Consider the following 22024-nt stretch of genomic DNA (forward strand, 5'->3'; position numbering starts at 1 on the left):
GGTCCAAAACTGGGTCTGCGGTGCACATGCACACTTCTGGTGCAAGTCGCGCTGGACGCCAATACTGGTGAGGGCTTTAGCGCGTGCGGGAATAATTCAGAGCAGACAGGTCATGGCATCAATCAGTGTGCAATGCTGATCTGATGCCAGTGCTACTGTTTTGGAGCTCAACTCTCCAGCTAACACCCCCTCTTAAGCTCGCACAGCTGAAGACGTGTCCAACAGCAGGAAGGACCCCCCAGCAGTGCTATTTAAAGGGATCACCAACTACGTACAGGTTAGTTGCTGATTGATTTCGACTGGCTGTTGCTATGATTCTACAAGAGTTTGGTGCTTTTTATAGTTGTTTACATTTTCTAAAGCCTACAGGCAGTGGTCTGGCAGGTGCTGAAGGACATATTTTCTGACTTCAAGGCTTCTGCACAAACCACTTGCTGACAGATATGAGTGCACTAGTAGGCATTTCCCTTGAAATACAGCATGAATAGAGGGCATGCAGAGCAGGACAAGCTGCTGGAAGAGGGGGGAGGAGGAGGAGGAGGAGGGGGCGAAGGGCTCTCAGCAGGAAGTCATATCTGCCCATGGAGCTCATGGAGCAATTCTCCTATCTGAACCTCACCGAGGATCAATGTGTGAGACGTCTACGCTTCAGTAATGAAATCTACCACCTACAGCAGCCACAACTGCAACCTCAGAGCAGGGCGAGGCCCATGTAGCCAGTGGCTATGAAGGTAACCGTGGCCATGAACCTTTATGCATCGGGCTCCTTCCTGGCTGAAGCTGAAGATATTTGCAACATCTCGCAGTTTGCCGTCCACTGTTGAGTAAGGGAGGTCACTGAGGCTCTCTATTCAAAGAGAGCTGACGACATTTCACTCTCTCTTGCTAGAGACCAGCAGGCGGAGCGAGCACACGGTTTGCTCGGATTGCAGGCTTCCCCATGCTGCAGGGTGCCATTCACTGCATGCACGACGCTTTGCAAGTGCTGCATGTCAACTCTGAGATGTACCGCAACCGAAAGGGATTCCGCTCTCTCAACGTCCAGCTGGTGTGAGATCATAGGCAGCGAATCATGCAGATCAAGGCCTGATATCCTGGCAGCAGTCATGAGTCCTTCATTCTGCAGCAATCCGCTGTGCCATCTGCCTTTGTGCCACCACGACAAACCAAAGGGTGGCTACTGGGCGACAAGGGCTCTCCGCTGACGACATGGCTCATGACTCTGGTGCACAACCCACGCCCACGTGGGCAGCATGCAATAAATAAAAGCCATGCAGCCACACAGAATGTGATAGAGCAGACCACTGGCCTGCTGAAACATTACTTCCGCTGCCTGGACCGCTCTGGAGGAGCCCTGCAGTAGTCGGCAGAACGGGTGTCAATATTCAGGGTAGTCTGCTGCATGTTGCACAACCTTGCCATCGTGAAGGCACAGCCCTTGCCACTAGCTATACGGCAACCAGCTGAAGAACAGGAGGAGGGGGAGCGGGAGGAAGGGAGGAGGCAAATTACATAGAAACATAGAAGATAGGAGCAGGAGTAGGAGTAGGCCATTCGGCCCCTTGAGCCTGTTCCGGCATTTATTGAGATCATGGCTGATCATCCAAATTAAGTACCCTGTCCCTGCTTTCTCCCCATATCCCTTGATCCCTTTAGCCTTAAGAAATATATCTAACTCCTTCTTGAATATCTTTAATGAATTGGCCTCAACTGCCTTCTGTGGTAGAGAATTCCACAGGTTCACCACTCTCTGGGTGAAGAAATTCCTCCTCCTCTCATTCCTAAATGGCTTACCCCTTATCCTTAGACTGTGACCCCTGGTTCTGGACTCCCCGACCATTGGGAACATCCTTCCTGCATCTAGTCTGTCCAGTCCTGTCAGAATTTTAAAAGTTTCAATGAAATCCCCTCTCATTCTTCTAAACTCCAACGAGTATAAGCCCAATCGACCCGATCTCTTCTCATACGTCATTCCTGCCATCCCAGGTATCAGCCTGGTGAATCTTCGCTGCACTCCTTCCATGGCAAGAACATCCTTCCTCAGATAAGGCGACCAAAACTGCACACAATACTCAAGAGGTGGTCTCACCAAGGCCCTGTACAACTGCAGCAAGACGTCCTTGTTCCTGTACTCAAACCCTCTCGCTACGAAGGCCAACATACCATTTGCCTTCTTAACCGCCTGCTGCACCTGCATGCTTACCTTCAGCGACTGGTGCACAAGGACACCCAGGTCTCGTTGCACTTCCCCTTCTCCCAATCTATTGCCATTCAGATAATAATCTGCCTTCCTGTTTTTGACACCAAAGTGGATAACCTCGCATTTATCCACGTTATATTGCATCTGCCATGCTTCTGCCCAATCACCCAACCTGTCCAAATCATATTGGAGTTTCTCGGCATCCTCCTCACAACACACGCGCCCACCCAGCTTTGTGTCATCTGCAAACTTGGAGATATTGCATCTAGTTCCCTCGTCTAGATCATTAATATATATTGTGAATAACTGTGGTCCTAGCACCGATCCCTGCGGTAACCCACTAGTCACTGCCTGCCACTCGGAAAAAGACCCGTTTATTCCAACTCTTTGCTTCCTGTCTTCCAACCAGTTCTCTATCCAAGCCAGTACCTTCGGCCCAAGTCAGTAACTTAGACTGCCCCTTTCTACAGGGGCTGTCCGTGAAGAACTCATCCGAGTGGGATACCAGTAAACATAATCCCAATTCCCTATTCACCAACAATTCCACACCTTACCTTCCCTCTGTCACTAACCATCACAGTGTCTGCTTGATCAAAATGCAAAAATGAAAGCCAACACAAAATAAACATTCCAAATCAAATTTATAAATTAAATCATGCCATATTGCATACAAACATAACCTAATCACCCTTGTACGTTCCCCTAGTGCCTGTCTTCCATGTGCCTTTGCCTGTCCTAGTGCTCCTACGCAGTGCTACCCCATTGGCTGCAGCTTGGCTAGTAGATGGCTGCTGGCTTTCAGTGGGAGAGACTGCAGATGGACTTGGAGAATGACCTCGAACAGCTCTGGGCCTAGAAGGCCCGGCTGTGGACTGCACCCTCTCGGCATGGGCGGCAGCAGTCTGGGCTTGCTGACAGGCAGCAGCAAGGGCAGTGGCAGAGTGGCAGGGGTGGGAGGATGAATTCTGTCATCCTGAGAGAGGACAGCAGGTTTGTGCTCCATGGAGCCACTGCTACTCTCCCAGGGCAGCACCTCAGCAATCTGTTGGAGGACAGATTACTGGGCTGCTGAAACACCCTGCAAGTCCCTCTGAACACTGGAATCGACAGCCATGATGGCAGCAGTCTGAACATGATCTTGTGTGACAGTAGTCTGAGCTTGCACTGCATCATTCAGAAGTTGGGTGGCTGCTGCTTGTACTGTAATATAAGCTGAGACATCGGCCATCAGACGTTGCACTATGGTTGGGTCCACAAGTAGGCTAATGGAGTTGACTACCACTTGCATGATGGCTCCAAGGGCTCCAAGCTCTGTGCAAAGCCCTGTGCCAACTTCGTGCCGGACTCCTCCATGTTCCTTGAAATTGCACACTGGCTTTCTGGCAGGCTTCCCAATGCACCAAGCATTTCATTGTGCGTTCCCATCAGCCTTCTTCTGTAGGTCGCCCCATCGAAGTCCTCACCTGAGTACTCTGTGACCAGCTGCCAGCTGGCACCTGTGCTATCCTTGCCCCCTGCTCTGGCTGCAGGTCACTCATGCCTGGTGTCTCACCATGTGCCGATCCCGCCTCTATGCTATCCTCTAAATTACGTGCAGTGTCAGTATCTGAGCTGGTGGCTGCTAGTGTGAATTCGAGTGATGGTGTTTCTTCATCATAACTGTCTTCTTCCTCTTCCACCACCACCTGGCCAGGTTGCAGTTCTTAAGGATCTGAAAGGAGAAATGCACAAGGGTGATGTTGTGGTAAGGACAGGTGGTGGGGTGGGATGGGGGGTGAGGCGGAGGGGGCGGGGGCTGGAAGCAGGAGGTGCATGCTGACACCATCTGCAGCTTGTAAATCAGAAGAAATTGTGGGATGAAGGGGAAGTGGGATGTAAGAAGGAGGATTAGGTATGAGGATACCGTCATCTTCTATTGTTTCAGCCCCGCCACTGGCCACGGCCTCAGCAATGGCCATCCCAATGCTGGCTAGCACTGTCTCCTCCATGGGGATTAGGAGATGCAGACACGCCTGTCCCCTACCAGTTAGCTCCTGCTGCCTCCAATTGTGTGCCACCTTGTCCTGCAAGAGAGAGGGAAGTGTGTCTGTGAGTGTAGTGCAATCCGTTTGGGTGATGTGGCTGTCATGGTTGAATAGCTGGAAATGTGTGCAAGCTGTGTGATGTGGATGTGAGGCTTGCAGCAATGCTAAGCGTGTGAGGGTGAGGTGAAGCTATGAATATTAGTTATGAGTCCTGATTGATAGAGATTGTTGGTAGGTGAGTGATGGTGGTTTGGTGCATTGAGCAGTGGCTGAGGCTACTGGTGCAGTTGGTGGGATATGGCGTTTGAAGATGCATTCACTGGCCTTGATAACTCATGTGAAGTCATTGAACTTCTTCAGGCACTGCCTCCAGGTCCTCAGGACTTGACTCCTGGCATTGACTGCCATGGCTCTCTGCTCCCATTGCCTTTGCAGCATTTGTCTGGAGGGCCTCCTGAACTCCCTGTGGATACAGGACATCTCTCCTCCATTCTACCTCCTCCACCAAGGACTCCAGTGCAGTGTCGGAAAAATGTGGAGTCCGCTTTCTCCCTGTTGTGCCATTCCTCCCTCTTTTCCAGGTCAGAATCTCTTCAACCATGACTCTCCGCCTGCTCCAGCCACAATGCATCTCCCCTTTAATAGGTGCAGGCTGGCTTTAAGCAGTGCAGGCTAGCTTTAAGTAGTGCGAGCAAGGTACAATTTTGGGCCTCTGCTAATGCGTGCAGCCAATCAATGGCACGGTTAGTGGTGGCTGCACGCTGCAATCATGTTAATCAGCAAGCAGCACGAAGTTGGCGTGCTGCCTGCATCGGAAGCAGGCTAATCGTGCATCGTGATCCCCACGCCTGTTTTCGGGGCTATTGAATTTAGCACCCCCCCCCCCACCACCCCCCATGTGTTGACTTCAAAAAAGCCTTTAATAAAGAATTGCATGTGAGATACCTTTACAAACTAAGACAAGTGAGCATCAAGGATACTATACGGACATGGACTTCTAATTGAGTAAAGGGAAGGAAATATAGTGGAGCTTGGCAACAAGGTGGGGCAGTGTCCCAGAAGTCGATGCTGGAACCATTTCCTGTAACTGGTCTACATAAGAGACCTGGAATTGAAGTCTCAGTGTAAGGTAATTACATTCACAGATGACATTAGGCATGGGGGATCTGTGGACTCAACAGAAGGCATTCAAAATCTCACAAAGAAAACTCTGCAAGGTTGACATTTGGCTGATTGGCAAATAAGGTTAATACCGGCAAATACAAAGCATTGCATATTTAATGTAAAAAGAGAAGGCGTATGTACTCCATGGGTGAGTTAAGACTTGTCAAGTGGGAAGACACGAGGGAGGGTTCATTGACTCGTTGCTCACCATATCTAAAAATGTGTGGCAGCAATAAACAAAGCAAATAGGATGCTGAGTTTTATTGCCAAATTAGTGGAGTTCAAATGCCCAGAAGTCATGCTGGAACTGTACACTGCCCTGGTTAGACTGCATCTGTAATCGGTGTACAGTTCAGATCGGAAAAATAAAGGCAAGGGTTGTCCAGGTGCTCAAAGCAATGCAAAGGAGCACAACAAAGCTGACTCCAATGTCAGAGAGAAGAGCCATGAAAAACAACACTAAGCTTGGGCTATTCAACCTTGAAGAGAGACATTTCAGAGTGTGAGCAGCATAAAAAAGTAAACCCAAAACAACATCTTCAGAAATAGAAACAGAAAATGCTGGAAACACTCAGCGGGTCAGGCAGCATCTCCAGAGAGAGAAACAAAGTTAACGTTTCAGGTCAATGACCTTTCGTCAGCACGTTCTTTTAGAAACTTAGAAACTAGGAGCAGGAGTAGGCCATTCGGCCCTTCGAGCCTGCTCCGCCATTCAACAAGATCATGGCTGATCATCCAAACCCTAGCACCCGGTCCCTACACCGACAGCCATCCCATCCAAGCCCTATCCCCGTAACCCCACATATTTAATCCCCCCTAACACTAAGGGCCAATTTTTATCATGGCCAATCAACCTAACCCGCACATCTTTGGACTGTGGGAGGAAACCGGAGCACCCGGAGGAAACCCACGCAAACACGGGGAGAATGTGCAAACTCCACACAGACAGTCACCCGAGGCCGGATTTGAACCTGGGTCCCTGGCGCTGTGAGGCAACAGTGCTAACCACTATGCCACCGTGCTGTGCAACAATATCTTCAGATATGCTAAGGCAGCTGGTAAAGGAGACAAAGGTTCAGAGCTAGAAAGTATTTCTCTGCACATGGCGTGATCAACAGACAAAAAGGTTGCCAAGAAGGCAAAGATCACAGGATTGAAGAAGCAGCTAGATACTATAATGGGCAGGTAATGCCATTGGTTGGTATTCTGGACAGATGACATCAAATGAGCTGAAGGGTCTTCTCCATAGTAATCTATGTTGTGATTTCCTGCAAATCCATGGTGACAGCTATAAGGAAACTACTATCATGTTTAGTGCAAGACCACAATAAACACCAGAAACTACTGCAGCATTGGGCTATCCACAAGAGTTGTACCATCATCACCATAAAATATAATGCATAGGTCACATATTTATACAGATATTTACAACTGAAGGGAAAGGGGTAATGCAATTTATACAATTAATTAAAGTCAAAGGTGTATTTTATAAAGCTAGTATATTTCATGGAGACATTATTACCAGCATCAATATACCAGACTTGCATTAAAGAGGAACAAATTGATTTCAACTAAAAATGAACCATACAGGATTTAGCACTAAGCACACTGGTGCAAAAAACAGTCATTACAATTGCAAATAAAGAGTATAATTGAGTCTGTTAAAATATTTGGGTGTAATAACTGGACAAACATGGAAAGTCATCATTGGAAAGGGCAGCAATTTCAAAAGCAATCAAAAATGATTGGATGTAGAAATAAAAGTTTTGACTATTAGTCAATGTATTTCTGACACTTTATAATTCAGTAATGATATCAGATAAGGCGTTCTTCTGTGTCCAGTTGTGGTCAATACAGGAAACTTTTTTTTATCCGGCACCGGCGGGACCAACGTGGTGCCGGTTCATCAAAAATTCCGGATAACCGAAAGCTATAGTAAAAGATACGGAGAGCTGAGAGCTCCGTATAAAGCAACAAACCCTGGTGCTTAGCAACAGGTTCAGAACAATGGCCACAAGTTCCAAGCATCTCTGTAGCTTAGCAACAGCTGCAGCCACACCCTTGCACAGCAACAGATCGAGGAAGGCAAGTACAATATGAAGTAAAACTTACCTGAACCTACTCCTGAATTTTGCCGGTTAACCGAGATTTCCGGTTATTTAGGTGCCGGTAAATCAAAAGTTTCCTGTACTCAAGCTTTCGAGGCAGCAGAAAGGATTCATTGAAGGGCAACAAAGAAGATTCCAGGTTTTAAATCAATGAACTATGAAGAAAGACTATGGAAGCTAAACCTATTCTCAGTGGGGGAAAAAGATAAAATTAAGGGGGAAATGCAACTCAAACCTTTTAACTGATAGAGGGAACTAATAAGGTTGATTTAGAGAGGTATTTTGTGCTAAAGAAGCAAAAATGAAGTCGTGGACATGATTAAGTGAGGAAACCATAAGCTAAAATTAGCATAAGAAATATCTTATTTTTGCCTGGAATAACTGACTTCTAATAAATCCCTAATCATTTATGCTTGTGGTTCTGCAAGTATTTCCTTGAGCTCCCTAAAGATCATTAATCCAGCCCATGTGCTTTATTTACTTGGATCTTGTTCAGGCACCCAGCTATCAACTGAATAGTAACCCTGGATCTTGGAACATACAATTTGCTACTGCCCCTTTACAGTCCATTTAAAAATAAATATGGAACTAAAGAACACATTTAATTTTTGAGCTATATCCAGAACTTTTAGAAGCCACAGTATATATTAATCCCCTTGCGTTATTTTTCCTATTCTGCCAATGCACTTGAAACATTTCTTGTTTTATTCTTTTAATTTCCCGAGCAATTCTATATTCATATATACATGTTTAGCACTTCCAACAGTTCATAACCACTGAGCTTTTCTTTATCATGATGCTTACTACCCTCTGTTTATAGCATTGTGATGTCTTTACTTAATCATATTTCATAACCTTCCTTTTCATCCGGGCTGGCCTTCTTTGCCCATTATTCTTCTTACAACTCCTGGCTATACATTTTGCCAGTGCCTTCTCAGTTATCTTTCTAAGCCATCAGGAAGAGCCATTCCGATTCTAGTGAGTATAATAACATAAGCACTTAAAATTAACTTGGATTAATTCCTGAATCACCCGAGAGTGTAAGTACCTGGGTATGGGTTTGAAAAAATTCAACAACTGGATTTGAATTGACAGAGGTGGAGTTAGAAAAGGTACTTGGAAGTATTGGTAGACCGAGAGCTTTTGATGTCTGCACAAATTGATTAAAAAAATTAAAATTCTGGGATATACAGAGGTTATGCTAAAGCTTTTTAATATAACTAGTATTGTGCTCAATTCTGTCATAAAATAGCATGCATGTGCATTGGAGAGAACTATAGAAGTTTACAGCCTAGAAGTAGGCCATTTGGCCCATCCTTTGTATCAGCTCTTTGCTAAAGTAACACAAAACTAATACCACTGCCCTGCTCTCTCCCTCTTGCCCTGTAACTTATTTTGTTTCAAATGTTTATCTACTCTTCTCTTAAAAAGATACAATGATCTCTTCTCAACTTCTCCATGTGGCAAAGGTTTCTACACTTTGCCATCTCTCTGCATAAAGAAGTGTCTCCTAACCTCCATTCTCATTCTCTTAATGACCATTTTAAATTGATCACCCCTTATCATTGACTTGACAACCAGATTAAATATTGTTTCCCTATTCACCCTATCAAAACCCTTCAGAATTTTAAAAGCATCGTGTTAAATCTCCTCAGCCTTCGCTGCTGCAGTGTAAATAGTCCCACTTTCTCAAATCTTGTATCATAACAATAATTTCTCATCCCTGGTATACTCCTGGTGAATACATGTTGGATGAGCTCTGTGGCTGTAATGTCCTTTCTATAATAGAGTTCCCCAAACTGCAAATAGCACACTGAACTGTGACCTAATCATTGCTTTGTAAACATTTATCATAACTTCTTTGCTCTTGTACTCTATCTATAAAACCCAAAGTTCCAGTTGCCTTTTCATCTGGTTTTATTCACCTGTGCTCACACTTTCAGGGAATTATGTATTTGCATCCCTTTGCCTCTCTGTTCTCTAAACCCTATGGCATCTTTCTGTTGAGTATACTTCCATTCTTTGTTTTTCCTTCCAAAACCTATCATCTCACATTTCTCACAAACCAACGAGACAGAGAAGAGCTACAAGACTGATCTCTAGAGTAAGGACAGGCATAGATGAAAGATTAGAAAAACATAAAGGGCTACAGTCTACAAGGTGGTAGTTAATTATGGAAGAGTGCTTTACTAAGGGTTAAAAATATTAAATGTTATAGAAAAGGTAAATCAAGAATATTACTTGAATGCATACAAGGGAGTCGGACCAGAGGACATAAATTCAAAAGTGTGAAACGTAAATTTGAAAAACAGAGTTTAGGAAGACCTTCATTACCCAAAGGGTGCCAAATGGGATGGCAGCCATAGCTCAGTGGTGTCAGTCTCACATCTGAGCCAGAAGGGCAAGGGTTCAAGCCCCACTCCAAAGATGAGCACATAATCTAGGCGGACATTTCAGTGCAGTATTGAGGGAGTGCTGCACTTTGCAGGTCTCAACTTTCGGATGAGATGTTAAACCAAGTCCCCGTCTGCCCACTCAGTTTAACATAAAAGATCCCATAGCACAATCCTGACCAATATTTGTCCATCAACCCACATCATTAAAACAGATTACCCAGTCATTTATCTCATTGCTGTTTGTGGGACCCTGTTGTGTTTCAAATTGGCTGCCACATTTCACTACATTACAACAGTGACTACACTTCAAAAGTACTTCATTGGCTGTAAAGCACTTTGGGACTTTGGCAGTGCATGCAGGAAACCGGCAATTCCATTCGGCCTACGGGTGAGTACCCCGTGCGTACTCACCCGGGGAGAGCCGAATTTCTGGGCCATTATATTGGGAGAGTTGCATAATTATCTTATGTAAATAAAACATGGTCAGATTGTGTCTTGAATTACAGTCTGAGCAACAGTGTGCTGGATGGGTTGAAGGTGTTTTTCTGTATTCCACATTTTCATGGAGAATTTAAAAAAAATTATTTTGATAATTCTGGAGAAAACAGCCAAGTTTTTCTTCCAAGGCCAACATTAGTGAGTACAGTGAATGACTGACCTCTGGATTTACTTGTAAAACGCTTCCGCTGTCCACCGGAGGCGCTGCGTGGGAGCAGAGCTGTCTGCTGGTGGCTGATGTCCACAGGGCTGGTTGCTAAGAAGTTCTCTTTGTACTTATTCATGAGCGACAGCTTGGTGGTATCACTTCCTGTTGGGACAAAAGAACAAAGTAAACACACAAGCCTTTGTTTTGCAACCTGAAGCTTTTCTCACCATCATATAAAGGGGTCCGACATCCAAACTTCACTGCTATTAACTGTAGGTTTTATAATCTTAATCTCAGGCAAGTTATAGGATGTGAAATCGACTTCGATCAATAATGCCATTGCCGCCGCAGTCAAATTCTAGAACCAGATCTCAGGAATGGAATTTGCAGGTACTAGAATAGATACGCCAGAAATATTAGCTGTAGATTATAGAAACTGATTGCCAACAACACGATATGTAGGTTCACAAACTGAATCTCAAGTGGCATCCTCTAGGTCCTGTAACCTGAACTCTGGTGACATGACTAGTGAACTCCATGGACTCTAGCAATAGCACCTAAAAGGCTTAAAAACGCTTGAGACTCGAATGAGCCAAACCACAGCAATTTATCTGACCCTGGCTCACAAATAAGGTCATGTCAAATAGAATCATAGAATAGTACAGCACAGAAGGAGGCATCTCGTCCCATCGAGTCTGCACCGGCTCTTTCGAAGAACAAGCCAGTTAGTCCCACTACCCCCGCTCTTTCCCCAAATCCCTGCAATTTTTTCTCCCTCAAGTATTTATCCAAATCCCTTTTGAAGGCTACTATTGAATCTGCATCCACCACCCGATTAGACAGTGCATTCCAAATCCTAACCACTCGTATAAAAACATTTTTCCTCGCGTCGCCTCTGGTTCTTTTGCCAATCACCTTAAATCAGAGCAGCATTACTGAATTATTTTTACACAAATTATAAATGAGAAGCAACTGGGCAGTATTTTGAACATTGTAATATTAAACTGCAGAGTCTATTTGCAGTATACTAATGATACGCTCAGTAACAAGAGCACTTAATGGCTTTTAATGAAATAAACCTGCAACTTCAATAACGTTCACGTCAAACATAGAACCATAAAAGATAGGTGCAGGAGTAGGCCATTTGGCCGCTTGAGCCTGCTCCGCCATTCAATGAGATCATGGCTGATCATCAAAATTGAGTACCCTGTCCCTGCTTTCTCCCCAAATTCCTTGATCCCTTTAGCCTTAAGAAATATATCCAACTCCTTCTTGAATATATTTAATGAAATGGCCTCGACTGCCTTCTGTGGTAGAGAATTCCACAGGTTCACCACTCTCTGGGTGAAGAAATTCCTCCTCATCTCTGTCCTAAATGGCTTACCCCTTATCCTTAGACTGTGACCCCTGGTTCTGGACTCCCGGACCATTGGGAACATCCTTCCTGCATCTAGTCTGTCCAGTCCTGTCAGAATTTTAAAAGTTTCAATGAAATCCCCTCTCATTCTCATCTAAACTCCAACGAGTATAAGATGTAATATCTCCAAGTTTGCAGACGACACAAAGCTGGGTGGGCGTGTGTGCTGTGAGGAGGATGCTGAGAAACTCCAGTATGATTTGGACAGGTTGGGTGATTGGGCAGAAGCATGGCAGATGCAGTATAATGTGGATAAATGCGAGGTTATCCACTTTGGTGTCAAAAACAGGAAGGCAGATTATTATCTAAATGGCAATAGATTGGGAGAAGGGGAAGTGCAACGAAACCTGGGTGTCCTTGTGCACCAGTCGCTGAAGATAAGCATGCAGGTGCAGCAGGCGATTAAGAAGGCAAATGGTATGTTGGCCTTCGAAGCGAGAGGGTTTGAGTACAGGAACAAGGATGTCTTGCTGCAGTTGTGCAGGGCCTTGGTGAGACCACACCTTGAGTATTGTGTGCAGTTTTGGTCGCCTTATCTGAGGAAGGATGTTCTTGCCATGGAAGGAGTGCAGCAAATATTCACCAGGCTGATACCTGGGATGGCAGGAATGACGTATGAGGAGAGATTGGGTCGATTGTACTCGCTGGAGTTTAGAAGAATGAGAGGGGATCTCATTGAAACTTATAAAATTCTGACAGGACTGGACAGACTAAATGCAGGAAGGATGTTCCCGATGGTCGGGGAGTCCAGAACCAGGGGTCACAGTCTAAGGATAAGGGGTAAGCCATTTAGGACAGAGATGAGGAGGAATTTCTTCACCCAGAGAGTGGTGAACCTGTGGAATTCTCTACCACAGAAGGCAGTAGAGGCCAATTCATTAAATATATTCAAGAAGGAGTTGGATATATTTCTTAAGGCTAAAGGGATCAAGGGATATGGGGAGAAAGCAGGGACAGTGTACTGAATTTGGGTGATCAGTCATGATCTCATTGAATGGCGGAGCAGGCTGGAGGGGCCGAATGGCCTACTTCTGCTCCTATCTTCTATGTTTCTATGTTTCTATGCCATATTAGATTTGGTAATGATAATGAGCCAGCTTTAGTTAACAGCTTAACTGTGCATGAACATTTATCTAATAGCGATCATAACATGATTGATCTAAAAGTAGTGTTTGAAAGGGAGAAACGCAAAACAGCTACTAAGGGGGGAATTTTTGGGGGGTCAGCAGGTGCGTTCGGGGATGGGTCGGGTGGGAAAATGTTTTTTTTTGGCAGCGGGTCGGGACCCTGCTGTCAACCCACCACCACACGCCTTTCCCAGATGTCATGTCTGTCAGTGATGAACAGACCCGACACGGAACGGTGGGGGAGACAATTCAGGTCATTATGACCTTTTTAACATCCCATTAAGTAGCGTTTCAAATTCACCTTTACATTTTACGAGGTCGCCCACGGGTTCCACGCTGCTCGGGGATCACATCAAGTAAGCAGGTCGGGAGTTGTATGACCATGGAATCATCTCATTACTTGACAGCTACAAATGTGCTATAAAAGCTCCCATCTGTTCACTTTCTTAGCTGAGAAGCTGTTGCTTACTGCATTTGGAAGACAGATTGAGCTTTATGCAGGTTGCAAGTGTTTGGAGCAAACTCTGTATCCAATGTCACCTCATTGGAACAACCTCTCTCACCACTGACAGATCGCTTCTGTCATCTCAACCTCACCTGCCATCTATTACACCAGCCCTTGAAACTATCTCACATTGGTCCTCAGAACCCCACCACGATCAGCCCCAATACTAGCAGCACCAGGCACACCAGCATCACCAACAACAACACCAACCTTCTCCGCAATCAACTGATGCTGCACAGGACAGAGGGGTCAATAACTAGGGGGCATAGATTCAAGGTAAAGGGCGGGAGGTTTAGAGGGGATTTGAGAAAGAACTTTTTCACCCAGAGGGTGGTTGGAGTCTGGAACTCACTGCCTGAAAGGGTTGTGGAGGCAGGAACCCTCACAACATTTAAGAAGCATTTGGATGAGCACTTGAAATGCCATAGCATACAAGGCTACGGACCAAATGTTGGAATATGGGATTAGATCAGACAGGGCTTGATGGCCGGCGCGGACACGATGGGCCGAAGGGCCTCTATCCGTGCTGTATAACTCTATGACTCTATGACAGAGAGCATCAACACCCGACCACATTGCTGTCTGGGAGGCCAGGGATGGCCTCACCATGGCCAGATTTACTTCACTTGACGCTGCATACCCTGGCTTCCACATGATGCACCACCCCACACCAACACCATAAAGCATCCCTACAATGCCCAAGCCATTCCTTTCACACTCATCGCCATTGCGGAGTGTACTGTTATGTCTCACCATTCACTGCAACTCACTAAGCCACTTCCAAAGGTTCACATAAATCTGTCCAAGAATGCAAAGTGTTGAAAATAAAGATTTTAATGTTTGACAGCACATTAACAGAAACTTCACATGAACATTGACTGAAATACACAAGTGTTGTTAGTTGGTATGATTGGACTAGGATGAGGATGAGTGTGAGGGGTGGCTAGTGAGATGGAGAAGTGATAATATAGCTAGAGCAGGATGGGTGGCAGTCCAAGATAGGTTGGTGTGAGTAAGGATGTGCAGGAGTAGTGTAGGGAAGGCAGCGTGATGGGGATGTGATGAGTGGCACAGCAGGATGAGGCTGAGTGTGGCTTTGCAGTAATGTTTCGCGATCTACTGAGATCATTGAAAAGTTTGCACCACTGCAGCCTGGTCCTCCTGATGACATCCCTGCTTGTGTCCTGCTTATGGAGGGAATCATGAGAGAGCCTGGATGCAGCCCTGCATCTCTGTGCAATGCTTGTCAGTGTTTGAAGCACCTCAATGCTGTAGAACACTGACAGCACAAATGTCAAAATTAATTTACGCATGGTCCCTTTAAGGAAAGCGACTGATGACACATTGCCGAACGACGTCATCCAATCTGCTTCCTTCAATTGGCCAGCAAATGCGTTGGGCGGGCTTAACAAGCCCAATCAGGGGAAAATCATTTTGGACAGCGGGCTGGGGACAGCAGCGGGGTCGGGACCCGCCACCGACGTCACCCGCCACGGACCCGCCGAGGTTGGTAAAATCCAGCCCTGAGATTCTAGATTTGGGGTAAGGCTCACTTCAATCTGATGAGACAGAGACTGTCCACAGTAAACTGGGCAAATCTATTAATGGGTAAAACAACAGAAGATCAGTGGGAGATGTTCAAAAAAGAACTGAACGTGTTACAGAACCAGTTTATACCCCTGAGGGGCAAGAGCACTACTTGCCAAAAAAAAAGCCCTGGATGACTGAAGAGGTAAGAGAAAGCATAAAACTAAAAAAAAAACATACAAAAATGCAAAAAATATCACGGATCCTGGTGAATGGGGAGGATACAAAGAACAGCAAAGGGTGACAAAACAGAGAGTAAGAGCTACAATAAGGGAGTTTGAAAAGAAACTTGCAAGGGATATCAAAATCAACACAAAATATTTTTACAATTATATTAGGAAAAAGAGGGTGGTCAGGAGCAATGTGGGCCCCTTGAAAACTGATAGCGGTGATATTGTCAATGATAATAAGGAAATGGCGGACATGTTGAATAATGACTTTACATCAGTATGTACAGTAGAGCAAGAGGATAGCATGCTGGAAATCCCAAGGAAGTACTATTGAATCAGGGACAGGGACTCACCAAAATTAACGTAAGCAAAATAACAGTAATGAAGAAAATAATGGCACTAAAGCGTGACAAATCCATAGGACCAGATGGTTTCCATCCCAGCGTTTCAAAGGAAGTAGGTGAGCACATTGCAGATGCCCTAAATATAATCTTCCAAAAAGAAAATACTGCAGATGTTGGAATTCTGAAATAAAAACAGAAAATGCTGGAAATACTCAGCAGGTCAAGCAGAATCTGTGAAGAGAGAAACAGAGTTAATGTTTCAGGTCGATGACCTTTCTTCAGAACTGGAAAAAAGCAGGAAATGGAGCAGATTTTTAAGCAAGTGTAGGAGCTGGGAAAGGGGGAGGGGATGAAAGAACAAAAGGGAAGGTCTGTGATAGGATAGAAGGCAGGAGAGATTAAGAGATATTCAAGGCAAAAGGAGATGATAATAGTACAGGTTAAGAAACAAAAGATGGCTCTAGAAACAAAAGTAAGCTCGAGGAACAGCACCTCATCTGTTGATTAGGCACTTTGCAGCCTTCTGGACTCAACATAGAGTTCAACAATTTCAGATCATAACCTCGGCCCCTAGCATATATATTTTTTTTTCCACACCTTTTTTTTCTCTCCCACATGGCAGCTGTCTTTCATTCTGCCAGCGCAATTTACACTTCATCTAGAGCGATATTTTGTTTCTAAACCTGTCCCATTACCATCTCCTTTTGCCTTAAATATCTCTTAATGTCTCTTAACCTCTCCTGCCTTCTATCCTATCACAGACCTTCCCTTTTGTTCTTTCATCCCCTCCCCCTTTCCCATCTCCTACACTTGCTTAAAATTCTATTCTATTTCCTGCTTTTTTTCAGTTCTGATGAAAGGTCATCAACCTGAAACGTTAACTCTGTTTCTCTCTTCACAGATGCTGCCTGACCTGCTGAGTATCTTCAGCATTTTCTGTTTGTATTTATAATCTTCCAAAGTTCACTCAATTCTGGAACCATTCCTTTAGATTGGAAAATTGCGCTTGTCACTCCGCTATTTAAGAATGGTCAGGGAGGGAAACCAGGGTATTATAGACCAGTTAGCCTAACAACTACTGTGGGGAAATTGCTAGAGGCTATAATTAAGGATAGGGTAACTGAACTTGAAAATTTTCAGCTGATCAGAGAGAGTCAGCATGGATTTGTGAAAGGTAGGTCATGCCTGACAAAACTGATTGAATTTTTTGAGGAGGTGACTAAAGTAGTGGACAGGGGAATGTCTATAGATGTTATTTATATGGACTTCCAGAAGGCATTTGATAAAGACCCTCATAAGAGACTGTTAACTAAGGTTGAAGTTTCATGGAATTGAAGGCAAATTGTTGACCTGGTTAGGAAATTGGCTGAGCAGCAGGAGACAGAGAGTGGGGATAATGTGCAGGTACTCAAATTGTCAGGAAGTGACTAATGGTGTCCCGCAGGTATCTGTGTTGGGGTCTCAACTATTTACCGGATTTATTAATGACTTAGATGATGAGATAGAAAGCCACATATCCAATTTTCATGATGACACAAAGATATTGTAAGCCATGTAGATGGAAGCATAAAATTACAAAGAGATATTGATAGATTAAGCGAATGGGCAAAACAGTGGCAAATGGATTTCAAGTTAGGCACATGTGACGTCATCCACTTTGAACCTAAAAAGGATAGAACAGGGTACTTTCTAAATGGTGATGTAAGAATTCGCAATAATTTACAGTTCTGAAGATCAATTTTTTTGATTAAAGAATCCCTGGGCGTTGTGCTTTTAAATTTCCAGGGATAAAAATGGCTGTCACCACATGGCCGAAGACAAAGGACTTGGAATGCAGCTTTCTGTGTCTGGAAGTAAGGTTCAATGAAGACAAAGGACAATGCTTTGTTTACAAAGCAACTGAATGCTAATAGCATTTGTTTGTATATTGAGTGGATACATCTAAACTGCAGAAGAGACTTTTGTACCTTGAATGGGAAACGTTTAACAATTGAATGGGTTTTAAATCACCCAGCACTGGACAATAGGGCTGTTGCATTCTTTTGTTTCAGCCCAGGGAGCTCCGGAAGACACATTAACCCAGTCTAACCACTTTGAGTTAGCCAATCACAGCTTTCTCTTGTGTATTGGACCCTTTGGGTGGAGAATTTTGCACACAGCCCTTGCAAGGCAGAACGGCAGGGGCCTCACCAGGTATAAAGATAGCTGCTGAGAAGCTATCTGGCCTCTTACTTCGCTGGACCACAGGTGAGCAGAGTTTCTGACTCCTCAACAAGGCAACCTAGCAGGAGTTAAGGGGTGGTGATTTAAGGGTATTGCTAAGATTGTTTAAATAACATTGTAGCCATTGTATCCCTCGTTTTCGCCGTCGGCAACCCCCTGTTATATAGTTTTACTGTAATTACTGTGTTCGTGTGGTATAGTTTGATATTTTGATTATAGTTTCTTTTAGTTAATAAAACTTGATTTTTTTCTCTCATCCAAACTACGTGTCTGTTTTAATATCAATAATTATAAGCCCTGCACTCAGAACTGGAAGGTGGGGTAGCGATTGGAAACCGCTGTTTTAAAATTGGTTTTATTGGAATTGGTCCTGCAAGACCAGGAAAATTACTTTAAACCAGTTTAAAGAAGCCCCCACACCCTTACAATGGCGACCGCGGGCAGGACTGCAGGCCGTTTTTGATATGATAAGTGGTCTGGATCTAGAGAAAGCATCAGTTATTGTCTTTCTTGCTTTCAGTCTGTGGGCAGCCCTGCGGATGTTAGCGGCAGTGTGTAAGCTGACCTATCGGGGTATAGGTGGCTGGGCTAGGAAGGGTGAGATGGGAGAGCAGGAGGAGTTTAAAGAGGCCAAGAATCGGGAGTCCCAGCTTGAAAAATGCCAGGCGGAGGTAGAACGCCTCAGAGAGGTGTATGAGGCCAGAGCTAGTGGTATGAGGGTGCGGGAAGAGAATGCACGCCTCACACTAGAGGTCACGAAATGCCAGGCATTTATAGAGCGCCTTGTGCAGGAAGTCACAGAGGCGAGGGACAGAGAGATGAGGCTACAAGAGGAGAATGCACACCTCACCCAAGAAGCAAGCGAGGGAGAGAGCCATGCGAGAAACGAGATAGAATTCCTAAAGTACCAAATCACTGAGGCCAGGGAAAATGAGATGAGACTGCGAGAAGAGAATGCCAGGTTTGGTGAAGCAGATCATGGCCCCTGTAGGGCAGAGATAGAAAGCCTTAACGTGGCTTTAAAGATAGCAAGGGGAATGATTTGCGTGATCAGCCCGAAGGCAGGTCAGCTGGATTTTACTGGCAGCCCAAATCAAACCGCCCTAGAGGCAACAACCAGGGAAAGGCTGGCTAGGGAATTAGAGATCCGAAGACAGCAGCCCACAGCTCCGGGTGTTGGGGAGCTCGGGCAGCAAGGAGGGGTGGACAATGGGGTGGTAGAACGCCAGCAGGTCCCGCTAGGCAGGCGGGGACCAGGACCAGTGTACCCCCTCAGACAACGGAGGTATGGTCAGCCCGTGAATGATAACCCAGGGGCTGTTCAGAATACCTTTCTCATACCTGATGATACCCCACAGCTCAGAGGCATGGTGAACCATATTCCCATGCTCTCTGAAAAGGGAGACCCCTCAATGCACTTCCAACAAGTAGACCAGGCAGCTGGTGTTAACGGCTGTGATGATGCAGAGAAAGCCAGAATGTTGCTTTTCTCTGTGGATAGCAGGCTCTATCAGACCCTTTCCAATGACGCCAAGAGAGGGCAGAAGGGTTTTGAGAACATGAAGGAGGAAATACTGGAAGCCATGGGTGCGAACGACGGCAATCCGTTTGATCGCATAGGTAAAATGAAGCAGCAGGAAGGGGAGACCCCACAGGCATTTGCAGACAGGCTGTGGCCAGTCTACAACCATGCCTGTGCAGGGGGACAAGATAGGGCACAGCTGAACCAGCAGCAGCGGACCCAATGGCTTCGTTGCCTGGTGTACAATTGCCTGCCCCAGATAAGAGCAAAGGCCGATGCTTGGTTTGACCCCCGAGACCCCCTAGCAACCGAAGCAACTGTAATCCGGCAACTCATGGTAGCATTTAGAAATGGGAGGAATAGTGAGAGCCCCCAGCAAAAGGGTAAAGTCCACAAGGTTAAACCTGAGGCTCCGTATAAGAAAGAGTGGCACCAGGAGGGGAACAGTCCCTCCCAGGCTAGGTTAAATTGCTATGGGTGTGGGAAAGACAGTCACTGGAGAAAAGACTGTAAGAATCCCTGGAAGGATAGCAAGGGAAAAAATCCCACAGCCCCAGTCCAGAGCGTAGAGACAGGAATTTCCCCCGCCTCAGTCGAGCCGCTACTGGAAGCAATGTGGTCTCTCCTGACCAACCAGGGAAAGGTAGCAGCCATCAGTGGTGCTGCCGCCCCCTCGCCCACCTCTGCCTCCCCACTATGACTAGAGCCCGTGCAGCCTGTCCGTCTGTGTAATCTCCGGTATGATGAATGGAACAGACCGCTTGTACAGATGGAGGTAGAGGATGTTACAGGGATTTATCTATTGGATACGGGGGCATCATGCACCGTGATCCATACGGATAATCCCACCACCTCACCTCTGTCTAACGGGGTTCCATACATACTATCGGGATTCACTGGTCAGGAGCAGGCGGGAGTATACTCCAAGCCACTCTCAATCCGCCTGGGCACGATCCGGACCGAATGGACGTGTGTCCTGGCAAGGTGGGAGGCGGAGGGAGGAAAGGGGATCCTAGGAGCCGACTTCCTGGTGGACCACGGGATCCTCGTGGATCTCCGCAATCATTGCCTGTGGGGAGCCAATACGGGTGGAGAGGGAGGTGTAGTAATCATCCCCCGCAAGGAAGGGAAAGGGACCGTGTACTGTGAAGCCTAAAGAAGGTTACAACCTCGAGCTCATGGTCGAGGGTGTCCCGGGGGAATTCCAGACAGTTGTGCAGGCTAATCTAGCTGCGTTTGCCACACACAAACACGACTGCGGGAGGGTCACAGGGTTTGAGGTTAGAGTGGATGGGGATCCCATGGCCCGGCCCCAAAAGCAGTATAATTTCCCCAAGGAGGTGGAACCTGACATGGAGGCAGCCATGGCCTCTTTGGTGCAGCAAGGAGTGTTGAGGCCCATAGCCACCCATGTTAACTCTCCGCTTTGGCCGGTCAGAAAACCGGACAATACGTGGAGAGCCACGGTGGACTATCGGGTGCTTAACAGCAATATCCCAGCCTGTGCACCCACGGTGGCAGCAGTTGCCGGCCTGATAGGAAGTATTCCAGCATCCGCTACCGTTTTCACGGTGCTGGATATTTCTAACGGGTTTTGGTCCATCCCTTTAAGGAGGGAGGATCAATACAAGTTCGCTTTTACCTTTAAGGGGCAACAGTACACGTGGAACTGCTTGCCACAAGGTTTTCATAACAGCCCCAGCATCTTCCACCAGTGTATGGCAGATAGTTTAAAAGATTTCAGCCAGCCCACACAGTTGGTTCAATACGTGGATGACCTGCTCCTGTTCACTGATTCAGGAGAGGAGCACGGTCCACTATTAGCCGAACTGCTGGAGCTACTTAGGAAAAGGGGTTTCAAGGTAAACCCAAAGAAAGCACAGATCGGCCAGCAGGAGGTCAAATTCCTGGGTTTGACCATCCGTGCTGGAGAAAGAGGCAAGGAGGGAAGCGGTCCAGGAGTTACCGATTCCCAATTCAGTAAGAGGGGTGAGGTCGTTCCTGGGATTGACGGGGTACTGCAGGGATTTTATAGAGGACTATGCAGCCACAGCGGCCTCTCTGCTCCGTCTCCTACACAAGGGGGTGGAGTGGTCCTGGGATGAGGGATGCCAAGCGGCATTTGTTAAGTTAAAAGGAGACTTGCAGACTGCACCAGCCCTAGGAGCAATAGATGGGAAAAGGGAGTTCTTCTTGGAGGTAGCGGCCAGCGGGGATAGTCTCAGTGCTGTGCTGCTCCAGGAGCGGCACGGCAGGCTAAGGCCCGTGGTCTACTCCTCCAGAGTCCTCACAGATGTGGAGAGGAGCTACTCCAACTGTGAATGGCACTTTTGGCCACACATTGGGCTGTGAAAAGATCTTTGGTTTTCACAGGCACCTCTCCCATCACCCTCCTCACACACCACACACCCACCCAGATGCTTCTGGATGGGAGGATTAAAGATGGGACAGTGAGCAGTGCCCGCATTGCGCGCTGGACCCTCCTCCTCTCACAGATGGATCTGAGGGTAAGGGGCCTTTGCGAGCCAAAGCTTGCGGCCAATATGGTATATCCTGGAACAGCCCATCGGTGTTCCATAGAAGGGGTATGG

At 46.2% G+C, this 22024-nt stretch overlaps 1 protein-coding gene across 1 annotated transcript in view; it reads right to left on the reverse strand.

The window, feature by feature from the left end:
* The window catches only part of astn1 (astrotactin 1), a 3287998-nt gene that overhangs the window by 3053114 nt on the left and 212860 nt on the right, over nt 1–22024 (reverse strand). Inside the window, exon 2 of the mRNA XM_085982255.1 lies at nt 10551–10700. Within this exon, the coding sequence (XP_085838381.1) occupies nt 10551–10700 (150 nt within the window). The remainder of the gene's footprint in view (nt 1–10550; nt 10701–22024) is intronic.

Source organism: Somniosus microcephalus, chromosome 3 (assembly GCF_052327205.1).
Source record: "Somniosus microcephalus isolate GS21.2 chromosome 3, FLI_Smic_1.0, whole genome shotgun sequence".
Classification (NCBI taxonomy): domain Eukaryota; kingdom Metazoa; phylum Chordata; class Chondrichthyes; order Squaliformes; family Somniosidae; genus Somniosus; species Somniosus microcephalus.